The sequence below is a fragment of the Molothrus aeneus genome, chromosome 17 (assembly GCF_037042795.1).
Source record: "Molothrus aeneus isolate 106 chromosome 17, BPBGC_Maene_1.0, whole genome shotgun sequence".
Lineage (NCBI taxonomy): Eukaryota > Metazoa > Chordata > Aves > Passeriformes > Icteridae > Molothrus > Molothrus aeneus.
In genome coordinates, this window is record NC_089662.1 from 12999747 (window position 1) to 13021424 (window position 21678).

A 21678-nucleotide genomic window follows, 5' to 3' on the forward strand; every position below is an offset into this window, starting at 1 on the left:
ACCAAAACAACCCTGTAATTAAAACCTTTGAGTAAAGTCCTCAGGAAACAATCGATATTGGGATAAGTTACAGAACATTGTGCAGCTACATTTAAAGACAGACTTTACAAGAGTAGAAAAAACAATTAAAAAGGAAAATACATTTATCAGACATACATAGAGAACAAAAAAAAAAAAATCAGTCCAATAATCGAAAACTTTTGCTCCAATACACAGCAAACAGTCCCACCCAGCCACTGTGACAATGACATTTCCAGGCAGGATGTGAAGGGTGGAGAATAAAGTGCAGATTTAATTCTGCATCAGCTGCTGTGGGGACCTTCAACTGCACTGGCACCCAGGGAATTCCTGATGGGAATTCTGAGTGTGGGGATCTTCAACTGCTACCAGGCAATTCCTGGTGGGAATTCTGCATGAGGGGATCTTCACCTGAACCAGCACCCAGGGAATTCCGAGTGGGAGTTCTGAATGGGGAGATCTTCACCTGCATGGGCAACCCAGGGAGCTCCTGGTGGGAATCCTGAGTGTGGGGATCTTCAACTGCTACCAGGCAATTCCTGGTGGGAATTCTGCATGAGGGGATCTTCACCTGCTACCCAGTGCACCCAAGGAGTTTCTGGTGGAAGTTCTGAGTGAGGGGATCTGCACCTGAACCAGGGTATTCCTGGTGGGAATTCTGAGTGGGGGGATGTTCACTTGCTACCAGGGAATTCTTGGAGGGAATTCTTAGTGGGGATATTCACCTGCACTGGCACACAGTGAATTCCTGGTGGGAATTCCGACTGGGGGGATCTTCAACTGCTAGCAGGCAATTCCTTGTGGGAATTCTGCATGAGGGGATCTTCACCTGCTACCAGGGAATTCCTGGTGGGAGTTCAGAGTGGGGATCTGCACCAGAACCAGCACCCAGGGAGTAGCTGGTGGGAATTCTGAGTGAGGGGATCCTCTCCAGAAGCAGCACCCAGGGAGTCCCTGAAGGGTGGAAGCTCAGGGTGTGACCCAGTGCCCAGGAGCTGCCCTGGCCCCTCAGTCCATCATGGCCCGGAACTGCTGGGTGTACTGGGCCAGCTGCTCCGCCTGCTCCCGCAGCTCCCTGCTGGCCTCGGCGTTGGGGAATTTGAGGGCAGCGCTTTTGGTGGCCAGGGCCAGGTTCTTGAGCAGGCTGCAGAAGCGGCTGCTGCTGTGCAGGATGTCGCTCCGGGCCTCCCTCTCCTGGCTCTCCTGGCACAGGGAATCCACCAGCTTCTGGCCCACCATGATGATGAGTTTGCTGTGGGAGATGAAGATTTCGGGGGGCTGCTGGCTGCTGAGGCTGGCGCTGAACACGCCCAGGGCCTTGTGCAGGGCGGCGAAGCACAGCCTGCAGTGCTCAGGGAGGGGGATTTTCCTGGCAGGTTCCTGCCTGCTGGCATTTTCAGTCTTTTTTGCACATGGCAAGACCTGGAGGAAAGGTTAAAACAGAAATAGATTCAGCCTGGTGTCACACGCTGGTTGTTTCTTCGGTTGCTCTACCCTGAATTGTTGTGGTCTCCAAATCGCCACACCCTGGAGCCTTTACAGTAATTTCTCTTTCCATAAAGTGTTGGAAATTCTCCTGATTGCTTTTTAAATGCAGTTTTAATATTGGATAGCAGACAAAGTGCTGCAGCTGAATATCAATCCTTTACACACTCTGTCCTTGAAGCTTTCAAATAATACAAAACATTGATCTTTAATGGACTTAATCGGGATTATGAATGATTAAAATGCACGAAACAAGAGTCAGTTTTGTGCCAGTGCATGATAAGATACTTTGAAATACTGATTCTCACAGCCTTTTCTCAAATGATGCTGAAAGGCAATAAAATAAACTGTATGACTCTAAACTGGAGTTGTTTGATTGAGGAAAATAAGTGTTCTTCACAGGTTTTCAGCAGTAATTCTGGGAAAATGATCTCTGAGAAGCAAATAGGTCTCTATGTATAGAGATGTGTGTCTGAATGCAAATTACTCTGAGTTTTATCAAGCACAGAAATCAGGGACTAAAAGCCCTTATAAATAATATTTTCAAAGTTAGAAATACCTTTGGGTTTGACTCTGTACTCTTCTTTGCTACTTCTTTACATGAAATGACTTTCTGTGCCTGTTACAAATTAAAATGAAAGCAAAGTTGAAACAACTACATAAAGTATTTAAATATAAATGTGGTTTTCTCTGATTTCATGGGGAAACAACTACTTGTTCTGCAGCCTTCATGTTGCAAATAGAAATGGGGGATTTATTAGAAGGAGCTGTAGGTTTTCTCCTCCTAAAAATGATCCTGCAAGATCTGAGACTGAAACCAACATCAACAAAACATTTCAATGTAACATTCCCTAAATTTTAAGGACAATCAGTATTTCAAACTAAGGGAGATATTCTTAGTAGATACTTTAGTGATTCTAAGGAGATTCTTACAATCATCCAGAATTATTCCAACAAATAAATGTGATAATTCACAGAGTTTCATTTCTATGCAAATTGGATTTCTATCCAAGTTAGGAAGGAACATCTCTTGTCGTGCCAAACACAATGTAGTGGCAGGAAGAGAAAAAAGAGAAGTAAGGTTTTGCTAACTTCCAATGAAACCTACTTCCCAAATGAATTCAAGCTGGCAAGAATGATAAAAATGTTTGATTTTCTCTGTTGATTAAAATTACTGCTCATTGTACACGTGCCATCCAGCACTGCCACAAAATCCTGGATCTATGTAAAGTCTGGAAAGTGGGATGTAGTGCAAACTGAGTGTGGCAGTGCAAAGTAAAATAGTGCTGATAGTTAACAGCCTAACATCTGCCAAGGGTGAGGAGTTCAGAGAGGAAACCTCAGTGTCACTGACCTGCAACTGGACATAATCACAATCCTCGCTGCAGCTTTCTTCTGGTTTCTGCACAGGGACCTGGCTTTGGCTGGGTTTCTCAGGAGCATTTCTCTGGAGTGACTCAATTTCTACTCTTCTTGGCACTGGGATTTGTTTTGCCATTTTGCATTCTGGGTTCACTTTTGGTTGCTTCTTTTCTTGCTCCTTCTCGCTCTTCCTGAAGAGCAGTTTCCCGTTGGCGATGATGATGGACACAAACCTCTTGATATCGTCTGGAATTGTCCTGGCCACCATAACGAAGCGATCCAGGTCGTCAGGGTTGTTCTGGGGCTTCCTGAGCACCAAAGCCTCCAGGGACCAACTGCAGCTGTTGAGAGCTTCCCTTGTTTCTGTCAATATTTTGTAGGAGTTCATGAGGATTTCCAGCTGTTTTTTAATTCTGGCCTGCAGGTTGTTATCCGTGAGGTTGGAGGCGTTTCCCTTCAGGGCTTGAGCAAAGGCCAGGAACTCTCCCAGTGACACCTTTATGTGGTCCACTGCTCTGTGGATCTCCTCCAGGCTTTTCTCCAGGTGCTCCTGCAATCTCCACTTGCTGCTCACAAAGATCATTAAACTGGCGATGGAGCTGGACACGCCGTGCTGCAGCCGGGTCAGGGTCTCGATGGCTGCTTCCAGCTCCAGTTTGATTTCTTGGACAGGCTCTGGTGATGGTGACAGCCTAGAAGATGACTCAGCAGAGGAGCTGGAGGATGAGGACAGAGTGCTGCTTCTGCTGTCCGCACTAGAAACACACAAACTGTCATTCTCTGACTTGGCATCCATGGAGAGCTGTGGAGAAGCACCGTGTGCTTGGTCACTGTTGTTTTCCTTCTCTCTCTTGGAGTGCCCAGCACTGGGCAAACCTTTGGGAATATCATAAACATTCTCCTCAGAGATCTGACTCTCAGCCTTGGCAGCCAGGAGCCTCGGGGGCAGCCCAGAGCTGCCGTTCTGTGGCAGGAGGAGCAGGTCCCGCGAGGGCGGAACGTCGTACAGGGGGATTTCTGGAAGCGTTAGTTTCCGCTGTGCCGGTGGGATGTCGTACAGCTGGGGATTCCCAGCCTTGGCTTCAGCTGGAGCCTTGTACCTGGCTGGGGGAATGTCATACAGCACCTGCTTCTCCACAGGCTGCCCAGGAGGGGCGGGTTTGAAGCCGGAGTTTTCAGGCGATACTGGAATGTCGTAAATCCATTCGGACTTCCGAGGGTTTGGCAAGGTGTTGTAATGGCCCCAGCACTTCTTCTGAGGTTTCGTTTCTGAGTCATCGAGCTCTCTTTTGGGAGGGACATCATATAACTGCAACAGAGCACAGAGGGTTCATAAACCATCTTTTTAAACAAGAATGAGAAGGCAGAACCGAATTCTCAGAGCACACAAATGTGTGCAGCTCCACTGATGTCGATGCAATGGCACCACGGAAAGGCTGCCTGTATCTTTTATTTTCTACCATGCACAAGCTGCATGTATAAAAGGTAAAATATTTGGAGCACAGGTGATTAGATCCCACAGCAGAGTCCCTAGCCAGTGAAATCTGTAGACACTTGATTTTTCCCCACTCACATGCACACCCATTCAAACAATGAATCACCAACAGACACCACTGACTCTACTCAAACACCTTCAATAAATTTAATTTTTGTTTGATACAGATATATGTGTGTACAGCTGGAGTCTAAGCCGGGAAAGGGGCGTTCAGGACCATTTGTTGTGTAAGAAACAGTGGGGAAGAGATGGGAGACCTGTCCCTGCTCCAAGCCAGGAGTGACAGATTATTGTGTGCCCACCAAGCCTGACTTACATTGCCTGCTGGTGAGGCCTGGCTGCCAGCTCCTCCTTTTTCTGCCTTGGATGGGATGTTGTAAAGCTGCTTCTGCTCTGCCTGGAAGCTCTCAGTGGATCTGCCCAGCATGGAGACCTTCCTTGTGCTGGGGGGAGTGGCACCACTCTGCTCAAAAGGAAAAAGAAAGGTTTATTTTGATCCTTTTTAGAGCCCATGGGGGCCTTGAGTGGGATCAAAGGCTTTGGGCCATACATGAGTAGGTTGGGTCTGAGCAGGGATCACCCAGGAAATCTGTGGATATTGATGGACTGGGCTCAGGCCTGCCCTGCCAGGAGCAGCAGGGAGTGGGGAGGCCCCTGATGTGCACCAGTGCCACTCACACCTCGGTGTGCGAGGTGACAGGACAGGCTGGGGGCTGGCGCCTGTCCCACCCTCAGAGGTGCAGGAAATGTGACTGCCACTGTAGGACACAACACAACACAGACTTGCTGCTCTTTCCAAGGTAAAAAAGGGGCTTTTTATTTTCTGACTCTAACATTTACAGATCTCCAAAAGTGACAGTGGACTGGAGGGTGACAGTGCCACCTCTCCAATGACACTGGACAAACCAACAGTCTATCAGATTTCTCCTCCTCCATAAAAGAAAGCAAAACAATAAGTTATTTACATAAAGTGTGTGAGGAAGTTTGTTACAAGAATGTAACCATCAGAAGGCTTAGAAAATCTTAAAAAATCAGGGGACATTCAGTGAGCCCAGGGGAGTGGGACAGCACCAGGGACAGGATTGTGTAACAGGACACGTCACAGTGATGTGACCAAATCCAGGGTGTGTTTTTCCCAGGAAGAGGGTGGTGGGGTGACATTTAATTTCTTGTGGACGTGGGCTTGTGACTCTTCTCTAAACACCCCCGAATCACCCCCACCAAATGACACCACCACATTTCCTCATGGATTCCGAGGCAGAGTGGGTGACAGGTCAATTCTACTGTCACCCTATTTGCTTTCTGTCAAATTGGGAAGAAAATCATCTGTTTTTAGCTCAAAACCTCAGTTCTCCTGAGTTTCTTAGAAATTTAGAGCAACGTGTCTTAAATCTGGTGCATTTCTAGTACACTTCCATTTTTTTCTATTTCTTTTTCTATTATAATTCCAAGGCAGAGAGGGTGACACTACTGATGTCTTACTGAATTTTCTGTATCAGTGCCAACCTCTCAGCCTCTGAATCCATGGAGAAATACCTTACTGACAGAAAAAATTGAAGTGTTTCTTAGAAACGCACCAGATTTGGGACACGTTGCTCTAAATGTCTAAGAAACTCAGGAGAACTGAGGTTTTGAGCTAAAAATAGATGATTTTCCACCCAATTTGACAAAAAGCAAACAGGGTGACAGTAGAAGTGACCTGCAGATGTGCTCTGAGGTGCTGCAGGGTGGCAGCTGCGGGGAGGGAGGGACAGGACTCACCTGTGGCAGCGGGGACCCATGGTGCTGCAAGGAGGGGACATCGTACACCTCACCCCTGATGTTGGGGGCTGAAGCCCTGCAGGCTCTGGGCAGGGTAAACAGGTGCTTGGAGGGGAGAAAAAAATAGTAATAGTAATAGTAATAGTAATAGTAATAGTAATAGTAATAGTAATAGTAATAGTAATAATAATAATAATAATAATAATAATAATAATAATAATAACAAAACTGCATCAACAGGAAGCTTTGAAAAGTCATTCGGCTGGAAAATCCACTGTTGGAGTAATCATTCTTAAGCGATAAAAACCTTCAGCTCTTCACTGAAAGTGAGAGACAGGAACTGACCTCACAGGCAACAGCATGTTTATTCTCAAATAATTCTCCTTTACCAGCAGTTCTGGTACATTTTAGATAAGATCTGACCTGGCACAAAGACAATCTGCCTTACTAACCACAGGGCAGAAAAGATTTGGAGAAAATCCAGCTGCAGTTATCACTTAAACCTTTAAACTGCCCAAAAGCAGAACCACTTAAAAAAGGAAGTGGGGAAATTTCGACTTCTCCAAGCCCACAGTCATTGGGTCAAGCCAATTTAATGTCAGAGCAGCAGCAAAGTGCAGGCTGAGCATTATTCTGTAGTTATGAACAAATGACTCATTTGGAAGGATTAAACCTTGATGTCCTGTCCAGCTTAATAAACAGGGAATTGCATCTTTGCAGTCAGATTCTTCTGTTTGATTAAAACATAATTTGAGCAGCCATGACCAGATCTGTGGGACAATTAATGTCACAAAATATGAATGCTGGGTTAGGACTTTTCTTTTTTACAATCAACCACCAAAAGATGGAATTTTGTTCATCCAGCCTGCCTTCAGCCTGGCTGCCCTCAGCTAATTTATAAATGGGCCCTTGCAAAGCACTGACCTCCAGAAACACTGCTGGGGTGAGATATTACAGGAAATTTTAAATTTTAAACTGGTTTTAAACTAGAGGGAGTGATTCCCATCGTGCAAATCCTGCAGCAGCTAAATGTAGGGGAAATATGGTAGAGGAAGAAGAAGAGTGCAGCTTCACTGTGCCTGGTTCAGCTCTCATGTGGGAGCGGGGAATGAGGAGTGAAGAGAAATCCCCTGAGTGCTGTGACAGAGAATCACAGAGCCACAAAATGGTTTGGGTTGGGAGGGATCTAAAAGACCATTTCTGCCACCCTCTGCAGAGGGCAGGAGCATCTTCCACTGTGCCAGGCTGCTCCAAACCCCCTCCAATGTGGCCTGGGACTCCTCCAGGGATGGGGAAACCTGTGCCTGAAGGAAGGCACAGATATGAGCATCCTCCTTGCAAACACAGGCACAGCTTCCCTGAGTGAAAGGGTAAAAGGTAAAAGCCATCCTTAGGCCAGGTCTGCTTCCAGATGGACAAATCTGAGAATCCAGCAGAAAGGAAACTCACTGGGTATCACATGTTGGCGCTTTTGGAAGTGGCAATAGAACCAGAAGGAAGGAGGTTTCTCTGTGGGGTGAAAACACCCCAGCTCTGAGGGATTTATTCTCGTTTCAGTGCTTCAATCAGCTCCCTCAAAGACTCACAGTGGCTTTTCCCAGCTGCTCAGAGGACAGCTGAGTATGGCAGGAGCTTTGCCAGCTGTGCCACAGGATCTCTGTGGGATGGTCTGGATTGTTCTGTGCTCCCTGAGCTCCCCTGCCTTGGGGACAGCTTGTGACCACCAGGGTGCAGCTGGTGTGGGGACAGCTGGGACACTGTGCCACAGGCAGCCCCACTCTCAGCTTCTGGATAACCATCAGAGGCTGGGACAGTCCTTTTTCATTCTTCATTCTTTTTCATTCTCAGACTAGGTGGATAAATTCATGAAATGAGGCAGGGAGAGCCAAGGAGCTGCTCTGCCAGACCATTCATCCACATAATGAATAGATGACACTTTCCACCTGATCTGCTGGCACAACATGGAAAATGCATGCCAGTTTCTGGTACAGTTTGCCAATGTCTCCTTTAGGGTCAGGAATGTGGGGAAATCAATGACAGCAAGTGCAGAAGAGTCTCTTGTAGCTGTACTCAGTTTGAGTTTGAGTTATGGTTGTGCACTGCAGCTGCAGAGCTGAAAAGGAGGTTCTGGTCCCCAGGGATGCCCTGAGTTTGTTGTTTTCTGGCACCCAGCAGGAAGCAGCAAGGAGGTTTCCATGACTGGCCTTCCACACAGCAGGAGGCAAGGTGGCTGAATGAGCCCCATAAATCAAACCACCATTAAATCAGCCTAAATCACTATAGAGCTGAATTTTCTTCCTTTTCCTTGCTCAATTAGAATTTCAAATGTGATTTCCATACACAGAATAACGAGCCACCCAATGCTGGAGAGCTCACAGAACTGAACAAAACCTCACACTTGAACTCTGTCCCCACCTGCTCTATTTCCCTTTCATTATGAAACATTCCCCACTCATTTTTTTCCTGAAGAAAGCACAAGGTCTTGATGTTAAAAACCAGTGAGATGTAATAAAATTGCATGTTCCATGTATGTTTGAAAGTCATACTGGGAGAAAGAAGAGCCAGGCCAGGGAGCTGTAATGAAACCCTGGAAAACCAGTTTGTTCTCCTCTATAACTGGGGGAACTGGTGGCAACTCCCCTCCTGTACACCTTGGTCAATATCTCAGCAGCAGCAAAAACGGGTTGGGAGAGAAATTGGTTGAGGGCACAAAACTTTGTGTCCTTCTGTGTGTCTGGCAGGGGCTGCTGCTTGGTGCAAGCCTAGGGACAGCCCAAGGGACAGGCAGCAGCATTCTGAGCTTGCTGAGCTGCTGGAGACACTAAAACCCAGACCAAACCCAGCAAGCACACACCAAAGGGTGATCTTTTAAAAATTATGAATCATGTTCCTGTGCAGATGGATGCAGACTCCACATGTGCCCAGAGGGCTCTGGATGGCTGCTGGAGAAAGTTCTGTGTCTTGTTATTTTAACTTTGTAAATAATTTATAGATTCTCCCAAACAAATGGTATATTCTTTACTTCCTGCCCTGTTTTACAGCTGTTTTAGACTGTCAGAAAAGTGAGGGAGCACAGAATGTGGAGACTCTCATCTGTCACCCAGAGCAGCAATTCTCACCCCATGCTATAAACTGATGGGAATTTCCTAAACACCATCCATTCTTCTGCTGCAAACTCCACTGAAAATCTCAGGCTTCCTTATTTCCCTGCTCCCAGCCATTGTTTTAACAACAACATCTGGGTTTTTTAGAGCATGTGTGGAGCGCTTGGTCCTCTCGCTGAGCAGCATTTCTCACCCCATGCTATAAATTGATGGGAATTTCCTAAACACCATCATTCTTATGCTGCAAATTGCACGGGCAATCTCAGGCTTCCTTATTTCCCCCCTCCCAGCCACTGTTTTAACACCAACATCTGGGTTTTGGGAGCTCACCTGGTGCATGGAGCGCTTGGTCCTCTCACTGAGCAGCATTTCTCACCCCATGCTATAAACTGATGGGAATTTCCTAAAAACCATCATTCCTCTGTTGCAAATTGCACTGAAAATCCCAGGCTTCCTTATTTCCCCCCTCCCAGCCACTGTTTTAACACCAACATGTGGGTTTTGGGAGCTCACCTGGTGCATGGAGCGCTTGATCCTCTCGCTGAGCAGCATTTCTTACCCCATGCTATGAATTGATGGGAGTTTCCTAAACACCATCATTCCTCTGCTGCAAACTCCACTGAAAATCCCAGCTTCCTTATTTCCCTGCTCCCAGCCACTGTTTTAACACCAACATCTGGGTTTTCAGAGCTCACCTGGTGCGTGGAGCGCTTGGTCCTCTCGCTGAGCAGCTGCGCCGCCAGGGCTGGCACCTGGTACACGAGCTGGGGCTGAACCCAGCCCTCCATCTTCTCGTAGGTGGCCGAGGGCGCCGTGGCCGTGGGCACGGAGGGCACGGGGGGCGCGGAGGGCACCTGGTAGATGCCGTGCGCGGCCGGCAGCTCCGCGGAGGGCGGCAGGAGCTGCAGGCGGTTGGCGGGGGCCAGGCCATGGTGGCCGTGCAGGGAGCAGTGCCACCAGCCCTGGCTGCCCGCCACGTGCTGCTCCAGCACCGTCACGATGTCCCCTCTGCGGAACGCCAGCTCGTCCGAGCACTCCGCCTTGTTGTCGTAGAGAGCCTTGGCCAGGCTGTGCTGGGGACACAAGCACACCCACGGTGTCGCTTTGTCACTTTGTCACTTTTTGTCACGTTGTCACAGCCATGCCAGGCTCCTCACTTCCAGCCTGGTGTTCCCACCCTGCTGGGATCCTTTCCCCACCTGGATCTCTGTTTGATTCACCCACCCCTCTTCTCATTGAACAGCGACTCTCCAGCACTGAACTGGAAAATCATCAGGCAGGGTCAGTGGAGCTCTTAGAAAAAGAGATTAGAAAGGAAATAAAACCCAAAAAAACAAACCCGAAAGGTTCTCCAGCTAAGGCAGGGCTTAATTAAATTCCAGCTTCAGGACAGCCCTCAATACTGTGGAGCTGGAGAGCACATCTTTGCCATCACAGTTAAATGTGGCACTTGGTTGTTGCAGTAAGGCGGGAAAATGGGATCTATTCTGTGATCCCTGTATAAAAAACAGGGATCTATTCCGTGATCTCTATATAAAAAATAGCTGGCTTTCCCATTGTCATTCTGTGAATTCTTCATCTCATAATTACTCATTACAAGATCACAGAGTCATGGCATGCTTGGGGTGGGAGGGGACCTTAAATATCATCTCATCCCACCCCTGCCATGGGCAGGGACACCTTCCTCTGTCCCAGGTTGCTCCAAGCCCTGTCCAGCCTTCCAGGGATGGGGCAGCCAGAGCCAGCAGGTAGCTTTAGTCACCCGAGGCAGTTTTGCAAAGGGTAGAGAAAGCTGTGGGTGCCATTTTTAGTTTTTTTTTCAGTACAAGATAGATTTTGCTTTTAGCTTTAAAATGGACTGTGTGCTCCCCTGTCAGTGGGAACACAGGCTGTGCCTCAGCATGAATTTCTTATCAGAAAGTGCAAGTAATGTCCAGGGAGATAGCACCCAAATAGGAAACGTGATGCCTTGTATTTTTGTGCAGAGCATTTGCTGTGGGGCAGCAGCTGGCCTGAAGCTGCAGCACAAGAACTCAAATTTGTCAGCTCAGCTGGCGACAAGGGCCCGCTGTTGGCTGCAGGCATTTCATGAACAATGGCTTTTTGTGGGACAGGGCAGCTGCCAGGGGGGACAGCAGCCCCCTTGGCCTCCTGGTCCAGCCTGGCCTTTGCCTGGAACATGGGAGCCCACTTTGGACTGGGACAATGCCAAATGTTGGAGTCGGGAATCCCCCCTGGACCAGGCCTGGGCTCCACACTGGCAGAAAAAGGAGAACAGACAACTTTTCTGGTGATCCATCAACACTGCTGGCTCCTTGGGCTGGGTGCTGCACAGACACACTTCTGAGCGACAGAGACCCTCTTCTTCAGCCCCAGGAGGGTGGGCAGAGGAAAACTCTGCCCCTTTTCCACATGAAGAGCCTTATCCAGGCACTCACAGGAAATGGGAGAAGGGATCTGAGCCTGGCTGGGCACACACAGCAAGGCTGCCCTTCCTTTGTGCACCCACACAGCTGAGAGGAAGCTTTGGTTCACACTGTGGTTTTAAAAGGCATCTAAATATTGACATTTCCCTTTTCCTGTGGAAACAGCACCTTTAAGATGCTGCTGAGCCTAATTTTATACCCAGAGACCCAAACCTTTCCATCAGAGGGGTCCCTGCTCGAGGCACAGCACACATTCCTTGAGTTTGACCAATAAAAATGTGCAAATATCCCAGGGCCAGCAGCCCCAGCCCGAGGCCAGGCTGAGGCAGAACACTGTGGCTCAGATTTTGCATTTCTGGAGCTCACATCTGTGATCAACACAAACCCAGGAACCTCTAGAATCATCCCAAATCAAGCCAAGCAGGAGATTATTAATGAATCAATTCAATCAGAGGGCACTCTGGGGGAGCTGACCTAGCTAGAAAACAGATCTGTTCATGGATCATCTCATATCCCATCCAGAGAGATGGGAGGGAAAAATGAAGACTTTGACTTGAGAGGTGATGGAGACAAGCCCAAAACTGCAGTCTGTAGAACATGACTGAACTGAGGGATTGTCAAACCTCACACAAGCAGGGTCAGTGGAGCTCTTAAAAAAATATTAAAAAAAGAAAGAAAGAAAAAACCACAAAAAACAAACCCCAAACGTTTTCCAGCTAAGGCAGGGCTTAATTAAATTCCAAGTTTCAGGAGAAACCCTCAATACTGTGGAGCTGGAGAGTACATCTTTGCCATCCCCTGTCGTATTTCAGTATGTCAGCAAGGTACAGAGCACGTCAGCAAGGTGCAGGGCATGTCAGCAAGGTGCAGGGCATGTCAGGAAGGTGCAGGGCATGTCAGGAAAGTGCAGAGCATGTCAGCAAGGTGCAGAGTATGTCAGGAAGGTGCAGAGCATGTCAGCAAGGTGCAGAGCATGTCAGGAAGGTGCAGGGCATGTCAGGAAAGTGCAGAGCATGTCAGGAAGGTGCAGAGCATGTCAGGAAGGTGCAGAGCATGTCAGCAAGGTGCAGAGTATGTCAGCAAGGTGCAGAGTATGTCAGCAAGGTGCAGAGCATGTCAGCAAGGTGCAGAGTATGTCAGCAAGGTGCAGAGCATGTCAGCAAGGTGCAGAGTATGTCAGCAAGGTGCAGAGTATGTCAGGAAGGTGCAGGGCATGTCAGGAAAGTGCAGAGCATGTCAGGAAGGTGCAGAGCATGTCAGCAAGGTGCAGAGCATGTCAGCAAGGTGCAGAGCATGTCAGGAAGGTGCAGGGCATGTCAGCAAGGTGCAGAGCATGTCAGGAAGGTGCAGAGTATGTCAGCAAAACGCAGACTATTTCAGCAAGGTGCAGGGCATGTCAGCAGCCCAGCAGGAGCCCAGGGGGTGAGTGCTCGCTCCCCCCGTGCCTGCAGGGCCATGCTCGGGGTATCTGCAGGGCCGTGAGGCAGAGCCCAGCCCTGCCTGCTCCCGCAGCTCCCCGAGGTGTGGGGGGCATCGCCCTCCTCTCCTGTGATCCCTGCCCTGCCTCTCAACAGGGGCTGCATTCCCGGCCCCTGAGCCCCGGCGTGCTCAGTGAGCAGGGGCTGAGCTGGGGGCACTGGGGGATTTTCCCTGCATTTTCCCTGATATCCAGCACAGCTCTGGCTGGGCAGTGTTCTCTGGTGCTTTGTGTGTTGTGGCCTTAAATATCCAACATGTAAAAAGCACTAAAGCAACAAAGGTGAGGTCCAAGTGATTTTCCTTCTTTGCTTGCTGCCTCATCCCCATCAGCAGCCTTGTAAAACCTCTCCTAAGACAAAGAACATCCTAAAAGCCCCACAAAAAGCACCTTGTGAGGCAGTGCTGGGGCTCTGCTCTCCCTGAGTGGGTTTAAACAAGCTGCTGACAAAGCACAGACCCGGAAAAGACCAGAAAGTGTCCCCTGCAGCCCCTGCCGAGGCACTGGGACCCCCAGAGCCCACAGCCAGCCCAGGGCAGAGCAGGGGGGTCCCACCCTGGAGGCACTGACAGTGCAGGGTCCCTGGAACAGCCCCACTCCACAAGTTCCCATCTAGCTGCAAGTGCATCTCCTTTATGGGAGCGTGGCTCAGGTGTGGGCAGAGTAATTCCCCTCCAAACTGGACTTGTCACATCTTTGTTGTTTGCAGATCCTTACCCAGCCCTGCTCCCCCTGCAAAGCCCTGGCAGCCCCTGGGAGTCATAGGGATGAAAGCTGCTCCCTCATGTTTATTAATGGAGAAATTGTAATTAAGGGCAGTAAAGCTGATCAGTGCCCAGCTCTATAATGTAAAATTTTATACCCTCAGAGTGACATCTGTGCTCTGTGTACACAATAGATATTTATGCTAAGGATGAAACATCCCACTGTTACTAAAATCTCCTGATGCCTCTCCTATCCCAAGCCTGATCTTCATGCAACAGAAAAAAAACCATCATTATTAAATATATACAAACATTGCTAGAAAAATCCAAGTGGACACAGTGATGTACAGCACGTGATAATTTCAGCATCTTGCCCACAAGCCTCCCAAAATAATTTCTCTATGTCCCCATCCCACTCAGTTTGTATTTGGAAATCTCAATTTGCTGCCCTGCATTATTTCATGTGAATGAGTACTGCACTATTTCACAGCATTTCAGATAAAAAAGATAATTTTTCATTTATTATCTTCAATTTGCTTCCTAAAAACCCCTACTGAGACCATGTAAATAAAGATACAGTTTAATCCTGGGAGGTTTTGTGGACTGAGAGAAATTTTTCTCATGTTGCACATCAATATATGAGTGAGCTCTTTTACTGCAGGAAAGTGGGACTTAAAATATTTGAGGAGGAAGAGATAGAGGGTTGTGTTTGCTAAACAGTTCTGCTCATACATCAGAGACACCTCTGACATGTTTACAGAGCAGCTTCCAGTTAATCTCTTCAGCTCCCAGCAAAGCTGCAGAAATAAACATTGTCCATCATCCCTTAGCTGGGAACAGCCTTCCCTGAGAATTCCCTGTTCAGCCCCAGACCACTCTGAGTCACTTAAACTTTGCTCAGGTAATTGTAGAGATTCCACATCAACATCCACAGAAAAAGAGGAAAATTTACCTTAAAAGCTCAGATCATTCTCCACCTGCATGTGCAGCATTTCCTGTGACCTGCAGAAGGTCCTTCTGCATTTCTTTGTTTTGTTTGTGTATTTTGGAAAATAATTGTTCAGCTCATACAGAAGTTTTGTGTGAGCTTCAAGGAGGAATGAACATCAGGACTTGCTTTTATTGCTTTAATTGATTTTGTGGGGGTGGAAGCAGGTGCTGATCACAGGTTTTGAATTCTAAATTGGATCAAATACAGAAGCACCACTTAAAAAAACCCAAGCTTACAAATCCTGCAGCTTCACACAGGGCACTGCTGCAGAGGTGGGAATTACAAGTTCTGTTAATTTCCCCCAAACTCTCTTTCCTCCACAAATGAAGTCAATCAAATCCTTTGTGCGTTAAAATCCCCACCAGGGGAAAATGCAGCCAGGGTTTCACCCCACTCAGAGCATTTGTACAGAAGTGCTCTCATGCCCAGGCTCAAGGGAAAATAAACTGTTCCTCCCTGTGGGACATTCCTGGGGTGTGGGTCCTCAAACCTGTCTTTTTCCCATATGCACCCAATCACTTTAGGGTTTTTTTTTATTTTTTTTTAACCTTTTAATATCTTAATTTCACCAGACTACATTTATTTCTAAATGTGGCTTTACAGACAGAGGAAGCTGTGCTTGCTGAGTACAAGTTGGGCACTCCCCAGAGCAGGGTCCTCACCCTCCTGTGAATCAGGGAAGAGCACTAGGAATAAATTGACATTTTTCATTGAAAACTGTGCATTTTCAGGAATTCCTGCTGCTGGAGGTGCCAGGGGGCTGTCCCTGCATGCTGTGCCCTTTTCCCCTGCTGTGGCAGCAGTGGAGAGCTGAGGGCAGGGTGGGGGTTTCTGATCCACCAAGAAGCAGCAGCAGCAGCACAACTCCCACAGCTGCGGCTGCCTGGGGCTCTGGCTGCACTGAGCAGCCCCCAAAATCTTGTCCTCATCCCCAAAATCTTGTCCTCACCCTCCAAATCCTGTCCTTATCCCCCAAAATCTTGTCCTCATCCCCCAAATCTTGTCCTCATCTCCTAAATCTTGTCCTCATCCCCAAAATCTTGTCCTCACCCCCCAAAATCTTGTCCTCACCCCCCAAAATCTTGTCCTCACCCCCCAAAATCTTGTCCTCACCCCCCAAAATCTTGTCCTCACCCCCCAAAATCTTGTCCTCACCCCCCAAAATCTTGTCCTCACCCCCAAAATCTTGTCCTCATCCCCAAAATCTTGTCCTCACCCCCCAAAATCTTGTCCTCACCCCCAAATCCTGTCCTTATCCCCCAAAATCTTGTCCTCACCCCCCAAATCTTGTCCTCATCCCCAAATCCTGTCCTTATCCCCCAAATCTTGTTCTCACCCCCCAAAATCTTCAGTCCTGACCCTGCCCCCTGCACAGCCCTGCAAAGCTCCTGTTTCTGAGATGGATGAAATGCATTGAATAAACTGAGGAGTGGATGGTTTCTGAGTGAGTATCACTGAAATTGTCACATTTCTCTGGGCAGAGAGGGGTTTCCAGCTAGGCTAATCCCTGGTGTGAGTCCCCAGGTCCAGGCAGCAGCTGGGCTCTGGACCTGGCTGTCATTAGCAGGGGACACATGGTGACAGCCCAGCCCTGCCCTGCCCAGCTGAGCCACCCCTTGTCACAGCCCCAGCCCTGCTCTGCACAAAGCCCAGCCTGGGCTGGGCAAAACCAGGCACAAACTACTGCAAAATGGGTTTGATCCATCACTCATCCCCCCCACGCCAGGAGAAAAGAGTATTTCCCAAAAATGAGAGCCACAGCAGCTCTGCAGGATGTGGCCAGTCCTTACCCTCGAGTGCAAAGGCTTTCCCAGGCTCACAGAGTTCAGACTGAAATTACTTGGCATTTTCCTCATCACACAGTGACCTCAATTCTTGAGACATTTCCATTACCCATTTTCTAGGAGTCAGTGCAAAACCATCATCTCTTTTGAGGTAATACACTGCTCAACTCTTAACCTCGTTTTTTCTTTCCAAGGGAATGTGGAAGTGACCAGTCTGAGTCACTCATGATCATTTCTAATAAACTTGTCATTACTCAATGTACACAGAACAAACCCTCACCCTCCCCTGCCACACTGGTGCTCTTGAGACACTGTTAATTTGGGTTGTATTTCAAAAAATTCAGACCACATGCTCTGTTGGTGATGTGCAAATCAGCTGAACACACACATTGCAAAGAGACCCCGCCAGATGCAGATTTTACCCTCTGTCCACTACAAATGGAATCAGGAAAGTCACTAAATCAACTGCAGCAGAAAGAAAAGAGCCCAGTACTTACACTGACCTTCATTGTGCTGTGTTTCCCTGTTAGTCCATCACCTGAGCAGCAGCAGGAGGAGGAAGAGGAGGAGGAGGATGTCCCCAGCCCTGCCGGTGGCTCAGGCAGCTCTGGAGGCTCTGGCTGGGAGCCTGGAGAGGGAAAGCTCAGCCTCTGCCGCCTCCTGCTCGCTGGGAGCCCCAGGAAAGCAGCTCTGGGAATGGGGGGAGCTCATTACGTGGCAGAATTGTCCCCAGGGAGCCCCTGGCTGCAGCTGGTGATGTGCAGGACACACAGACTGCCCTGCAGGGAGGGCCTGCCCTGCTCTGAGCACAAAACCCGGGCCAGCAGGGCTGCACCAGGAAAAGGGCTGCATTTGGAAGCATTTTTGCTGCAGCATTTTTTACTTCTGGTTTGTTGTGCTTGGCTTTTTGTTTGTTTAGTTTTTTTTAATTGTTTTTTTTTAATTTTTTTTTTCAAAGTGGTGTGAGTTTTGATACACTTCTAATCAGTCTTTAGAAAACTGAACAGATCCCCTTTGTGGTTATAAATCCCCTGCAAAACCACCTCCCCCTGCAGAGGCAGAAAACCCAAGGAGGAAAGCTAAACATGATCTGCAGCTGAAGGGTTTTGTTTCTTGGATTGTTTAAAAAATCCTTAAATATTATTAAGGTATAATGTTATTTAAAATTATTACTGGTTGCTATTTGCTTGGCAACAGCTGAGTCCTGGTCGTGCTGGTGCACAGGTTTTACCACTTTGGACTCAGGATATCTTGGGTGTTGGCAAATTTTTACTGGTTTTGCCTTTGTACACGTTGGCTTTTCTCTGGTAAAAGCCTCTTCCTTCCTCTTTCCACAGTAGCTTCAAGATTAAATTAGACACTGGCTCCCAAAGCCACAATCCTGTAGCTAGAAAAGACTTTTATGTCTTGAATAGAAAATGCTGAATTGAAAAGCTTCATCAACCAAATCTACACCTCTGGGCTGGGAGCAAACCAGCTGCTGTCCAGAGGAGAAAGAGTTCCTGGCACAAACCAGCCCATTTCAATGCCTTTGTGGTTTTTCTCTTCTTTCTTTTTTATTTTTTAAACATCAGGAGCAGCAGTTTGACCCCTTCAGACACTTCATGCCCTGGAGTTTTTCAGGTGCTCCAGCATTTGAAATGATGGGGTAGTATCAGTTACAAACCCACAGCTTGTGGCCACAGAACTACTTTCAAATAGAATGAAATGTTCCCATGAGTGAGCCCCAGAGGGAATCCCTGCCATGGCAGGGACACCTCCCCCTGTCCCAGGTGCTCCCAGCCCAGTGTCCAGCCTGGCCTTGGGCCCTGCCCAGGATCCAGGGGCAGCCACAACTGCTCTGGGAATTCCTGTGCCAGGGGCTCCATCACAGGGAGGGATTTTTCCCTAATACCCAACCCAAACCTGTTCTGTGTCAGTGTGAAGCCATTCCCTGGGTGCTGTCCCTCCATCCCTTGGGAATCCTCTCTCTCCATCTTTGCTCTTGGCTCCTCCAGGCCGCACTGAGCTCACCCCAGAGCTTCTCCTGTCCAGGTGAACAATCCCAGCTCTGCTCCATCCCTCTGCCCATCCCGGAGCCTCCTCTGGACCCTCTCCAGCAGCTCCAGCTCCTCCCAGGTGCCAGGGCTGGGCAGGGGAGCTCTCTCTCACCTGGGCACAGATTCTCTGTCACCCCCACACCCGTGTTTGTGGGTGAGGAGGGGAGATGTGAACGGGGCATTTTAGGGGAGAAAAACTCCAAATCCACTTGGAGCACATGCAAAGACCCTCCCATTTTCCCTCGGCCAAAGCTGTGGCACTGCAGGAGCTCATAGGGGTTTGAGGTTGCAGCAAGGGCTGCAAGGCTTCCTGTGCTGCCCCTGGATACACAACAACAACAACAAGCAAACAAAACAACAGCCCTGGCTGAACTGACACTGAGCTCCTCTCACAGGGGCTTTCCCCTGCAGGTGCAATAGTTGGGGCACAGGGATCATTGCAGAGCATTTCCTGTCACAGCAAGGCTGCTGAGACTTCAAGGAGTCCAGAGAGTAGAAAAAAAAACCCTTTGTATTTTTATATAATTCAAGTATTACAATAAACAGTACTGCCAGGGTGGCAGGGGACTTATAGAGAGTTAATCGATGATGTTGCAGAAATGATTTTGGTGTTTTATTACTCAGCTGAAGTTGGCTGGGTGGGCTCTGGCCATGTCTAAAATGCTCATGGCAGAACAGGCAGTTTGCTACCATTACACTGATTATTGACAATCCACTCAAGAGAACTGGAAATATATGTAGAAATAGAAAATTCTTCTATATAGAGATTAAAAATACCCTGCCTCAGTTACTGATGACTCAATATGAGAAGCTGCCCCCTAATCTTTACAAGCCTTGATGGAAAATTTGGAGTGTAAAAAAAAATGACTCATTGAGCTCCTACTAAGCTTTTCCCCACCAGTACTTTTTGTATTGAATTTCCAGGAGGCAGTTTGTTTACAGTAAACACTGAGATCATAATCCACCATGAAAATCCCAATTCCAGTACACTTATTGGATTTGCAGACCGCAGGACAGCAAGGCATTGACTTTGAATCAAGATTTCAGCATTCTCCAACCCTTACAGCTGCAGCAGGGCCTCTGATCTATAGAAAATTAATCTAGATGGAATGTGGATACAGAAATAAATGTAACAAACCTTATACACTGGGTCCTGTCTTTCAAAATAGGAACAGAGAGTGTTTCAAAATGTTTTCTGGTCTGCATGTAACATAAAGAAATTATGTCATGCAAGAGGGCACCAGGGCTGGCAGAGAAAGGATCTGTGTCTCTCTAATGTCACTGCAGCACGGCAGTGAGGTGGAACCTTGACATTATATCTTTATAATTTCACAAATGTGCTTATTTCCAGCACAATTCTGCTTTATCCTCACCAAGAAGATGTTTCTCCCAGTCAGTGGTTTTGTCACCATGAAAAGCACAAGGGGACATCAGGTACAGGAGCCTTCTGTCCCCCCAAGATGAGGAACCCAAACACTTCACAGAGCCACAGAAATGAGCTTGGCAGGGACCTCTGAGACCACTGAGTCCCAGCTGTGCCTGATCCCCACCTTGTCCCCAGCCCAGAGCTCCTCTGAGTGCCACCTCCAGGAATTCCTGGGACACCTCCAGGATGGGCACCCCAAACACCTCCTCCCAGGGCAGTTCCAGTTCCTGAGCCCCTTCCCATGGGGAAATTCCTGCTGTGCCCACCCTGAGCTGCCCTGGCCCAGCCTGAGGCCGTTCCCTCTGCTCCTGTCCCTGTTCCCTGGGACCTGTCCCCTCCTGGCAGGAGCTGTGCAGAGCCACAAGGTTCCCCCTGAGCCTCCTTTGCTCCAGGCTCAGCCCCTGCCCAGCTCCTTCAGGAATTCTCCATTCCCTGCCCAGCTCCTTCAGGAATTCTCCATTCCCTTCCCAGCTCCTCAGGAATTCTCCATTCCCTTCCCAGCTCCTTCAGGGACTCTCCATTCCCTTCCCAGCTCCTTCAGGAATTCTCCATTCCCTTCCCAGCTCCTTCAGGAATTCTCCATTCCTTTCCCAGCTCCTTCAGGGATTCTCCATTCCCTTCCCATCTCCTCAGGGATTCTCCATTCCCTTCCAGCTCCATTCCCTGCCCTGGACAGCTCCAGCCCCTCAGTGTCTCTCTGGCCATGAAGAGCCAGAACCGGAGGGATCTCATCACTGCTACTCCAACATCACCAAGAACCCCACTGAATTCCAACACCAAACCCTTCCCTACCCCAAAACCCAGACCTACCTTTGCAGGTGTGCTGCTCCTTGTGTTTTTCTCCGTGGTTGTCATTGTGCACTTGGAGCAGCACAGGGAACCAGGGGGATGGGGACCCTTGAGCCGTGCCCGGGCGCTGCGTGTGGGGAGCTCCCCTCAGCCAAGTCCATCTGACAGCTCTGCCCCTAGCAGAGAGACAAGCTTCCCACGTGAGATAGTATCTGAGACAACACAAGATGAAAGGAGGGCAGAATAAAACCCAAAAAAAGCCCTTTTGGCGACTGAATGTAAGAAAACGCCGCGTCAAGTGGGATTTTCCTTGGTCTTCCTGCACCAACTTGTCGCAGTTCAGCAGTGGGAAGTGTGAGCCCTCTGCCCCTGCTCCTGTTTCCTCTTTTGCAGCAGTGAGAGCGGGGCTGTGGCACAGTGAGGAGCTGCACAGCCCTGATAAGGCAGCCCTGCACAGCCCCAGCAGGGCAGGATTGCACTGCCAGCTCCTCCCGGCTTCCCAGGCAGTCTCAGCTCTCACAGCCTGAGAAGCAGGAGCCCGTCAGGAATTCAAGGCACACAGGGAAAGGTGTTCCCAGGGCCAGGGAATGCTTTGGGTTGGAAAGGACCTTAGGGACCACCTCATTCCATGGGCAGGGACACCTTCCAGCAGAGCAGGTTGTTCCGAGCCCATCCAGCCTGGCCTTGCACACTGAATTTCACCCTGGGCTTCATTTTCTCTCTCAACAGGATTAGTTCAGTTTTTCCCAGCTCTTCTTTCTCCCACAACCTTGTGGCCTAAGGAGGATGTCCAGGACATGGAAAGGCAGCAGGGTGC

The 21678-nt window shown here is 48.7% G+C and overlaps 1 protein-coding gene across 2 annotated transcripts; it reads right to left on the reverse strand.

Moving 5' to 3' along the window:
• Positions 1-318: 318 nt before the first annotated feature.
• On the reverse strand, positions 319-17116 carry CASS4 (Cas scaffold protein family member 4). 2 transcript variants are annotated; one of them, XM_066561694.1, is made up of 7 exons: positions 17105-17116; positions 9921-10298; positions 6122-6226; positions 4677-4823; positions 2858-4174; positions 2063-2122; positions 319-1440 (listed from the first exon to the last, which is right to left on the reverse strand). In XM_066561694.1, the coding sequence occupies exons 1-7, from the start codon at positions 17114-17116 to the stop codon at positions 1027-1029; spliced, it is 2433 nt and encodes an 810-aa protein (XP_066417791.1). In that variant the 3' UTR covers positions 319-1026. The 2 variants fall into 2 exon arrangements, with proteins under 2 accessions (XP_066417791.1, XP_066417792.1); XM_066561695.1 differs by lacking the exon at positions 2063-2122.
• Positions 17117-21678: the final 4562 nt, after the last annotated feature.

Bases quoted from the DNA above. Each gene is read 5' to 3' on its own strand.
- CASS4 (XM_066561694.1), bottom strand. The intron at 4,824-6,121 runs GTGAGTCCTGTC...CCTTTTGAGCAG, and splicing joins ATGGGTCCCCGCTGCCACAG to AGTGGTGCCACTCCCCCCAG. The intron at 2,123-2,857 runs GTCAGTGACACT...AATTTGTAACAG, and splicing joins GTGATTATGTCCAGTTGCAG to GCACAGAAAGTCATTTCATG.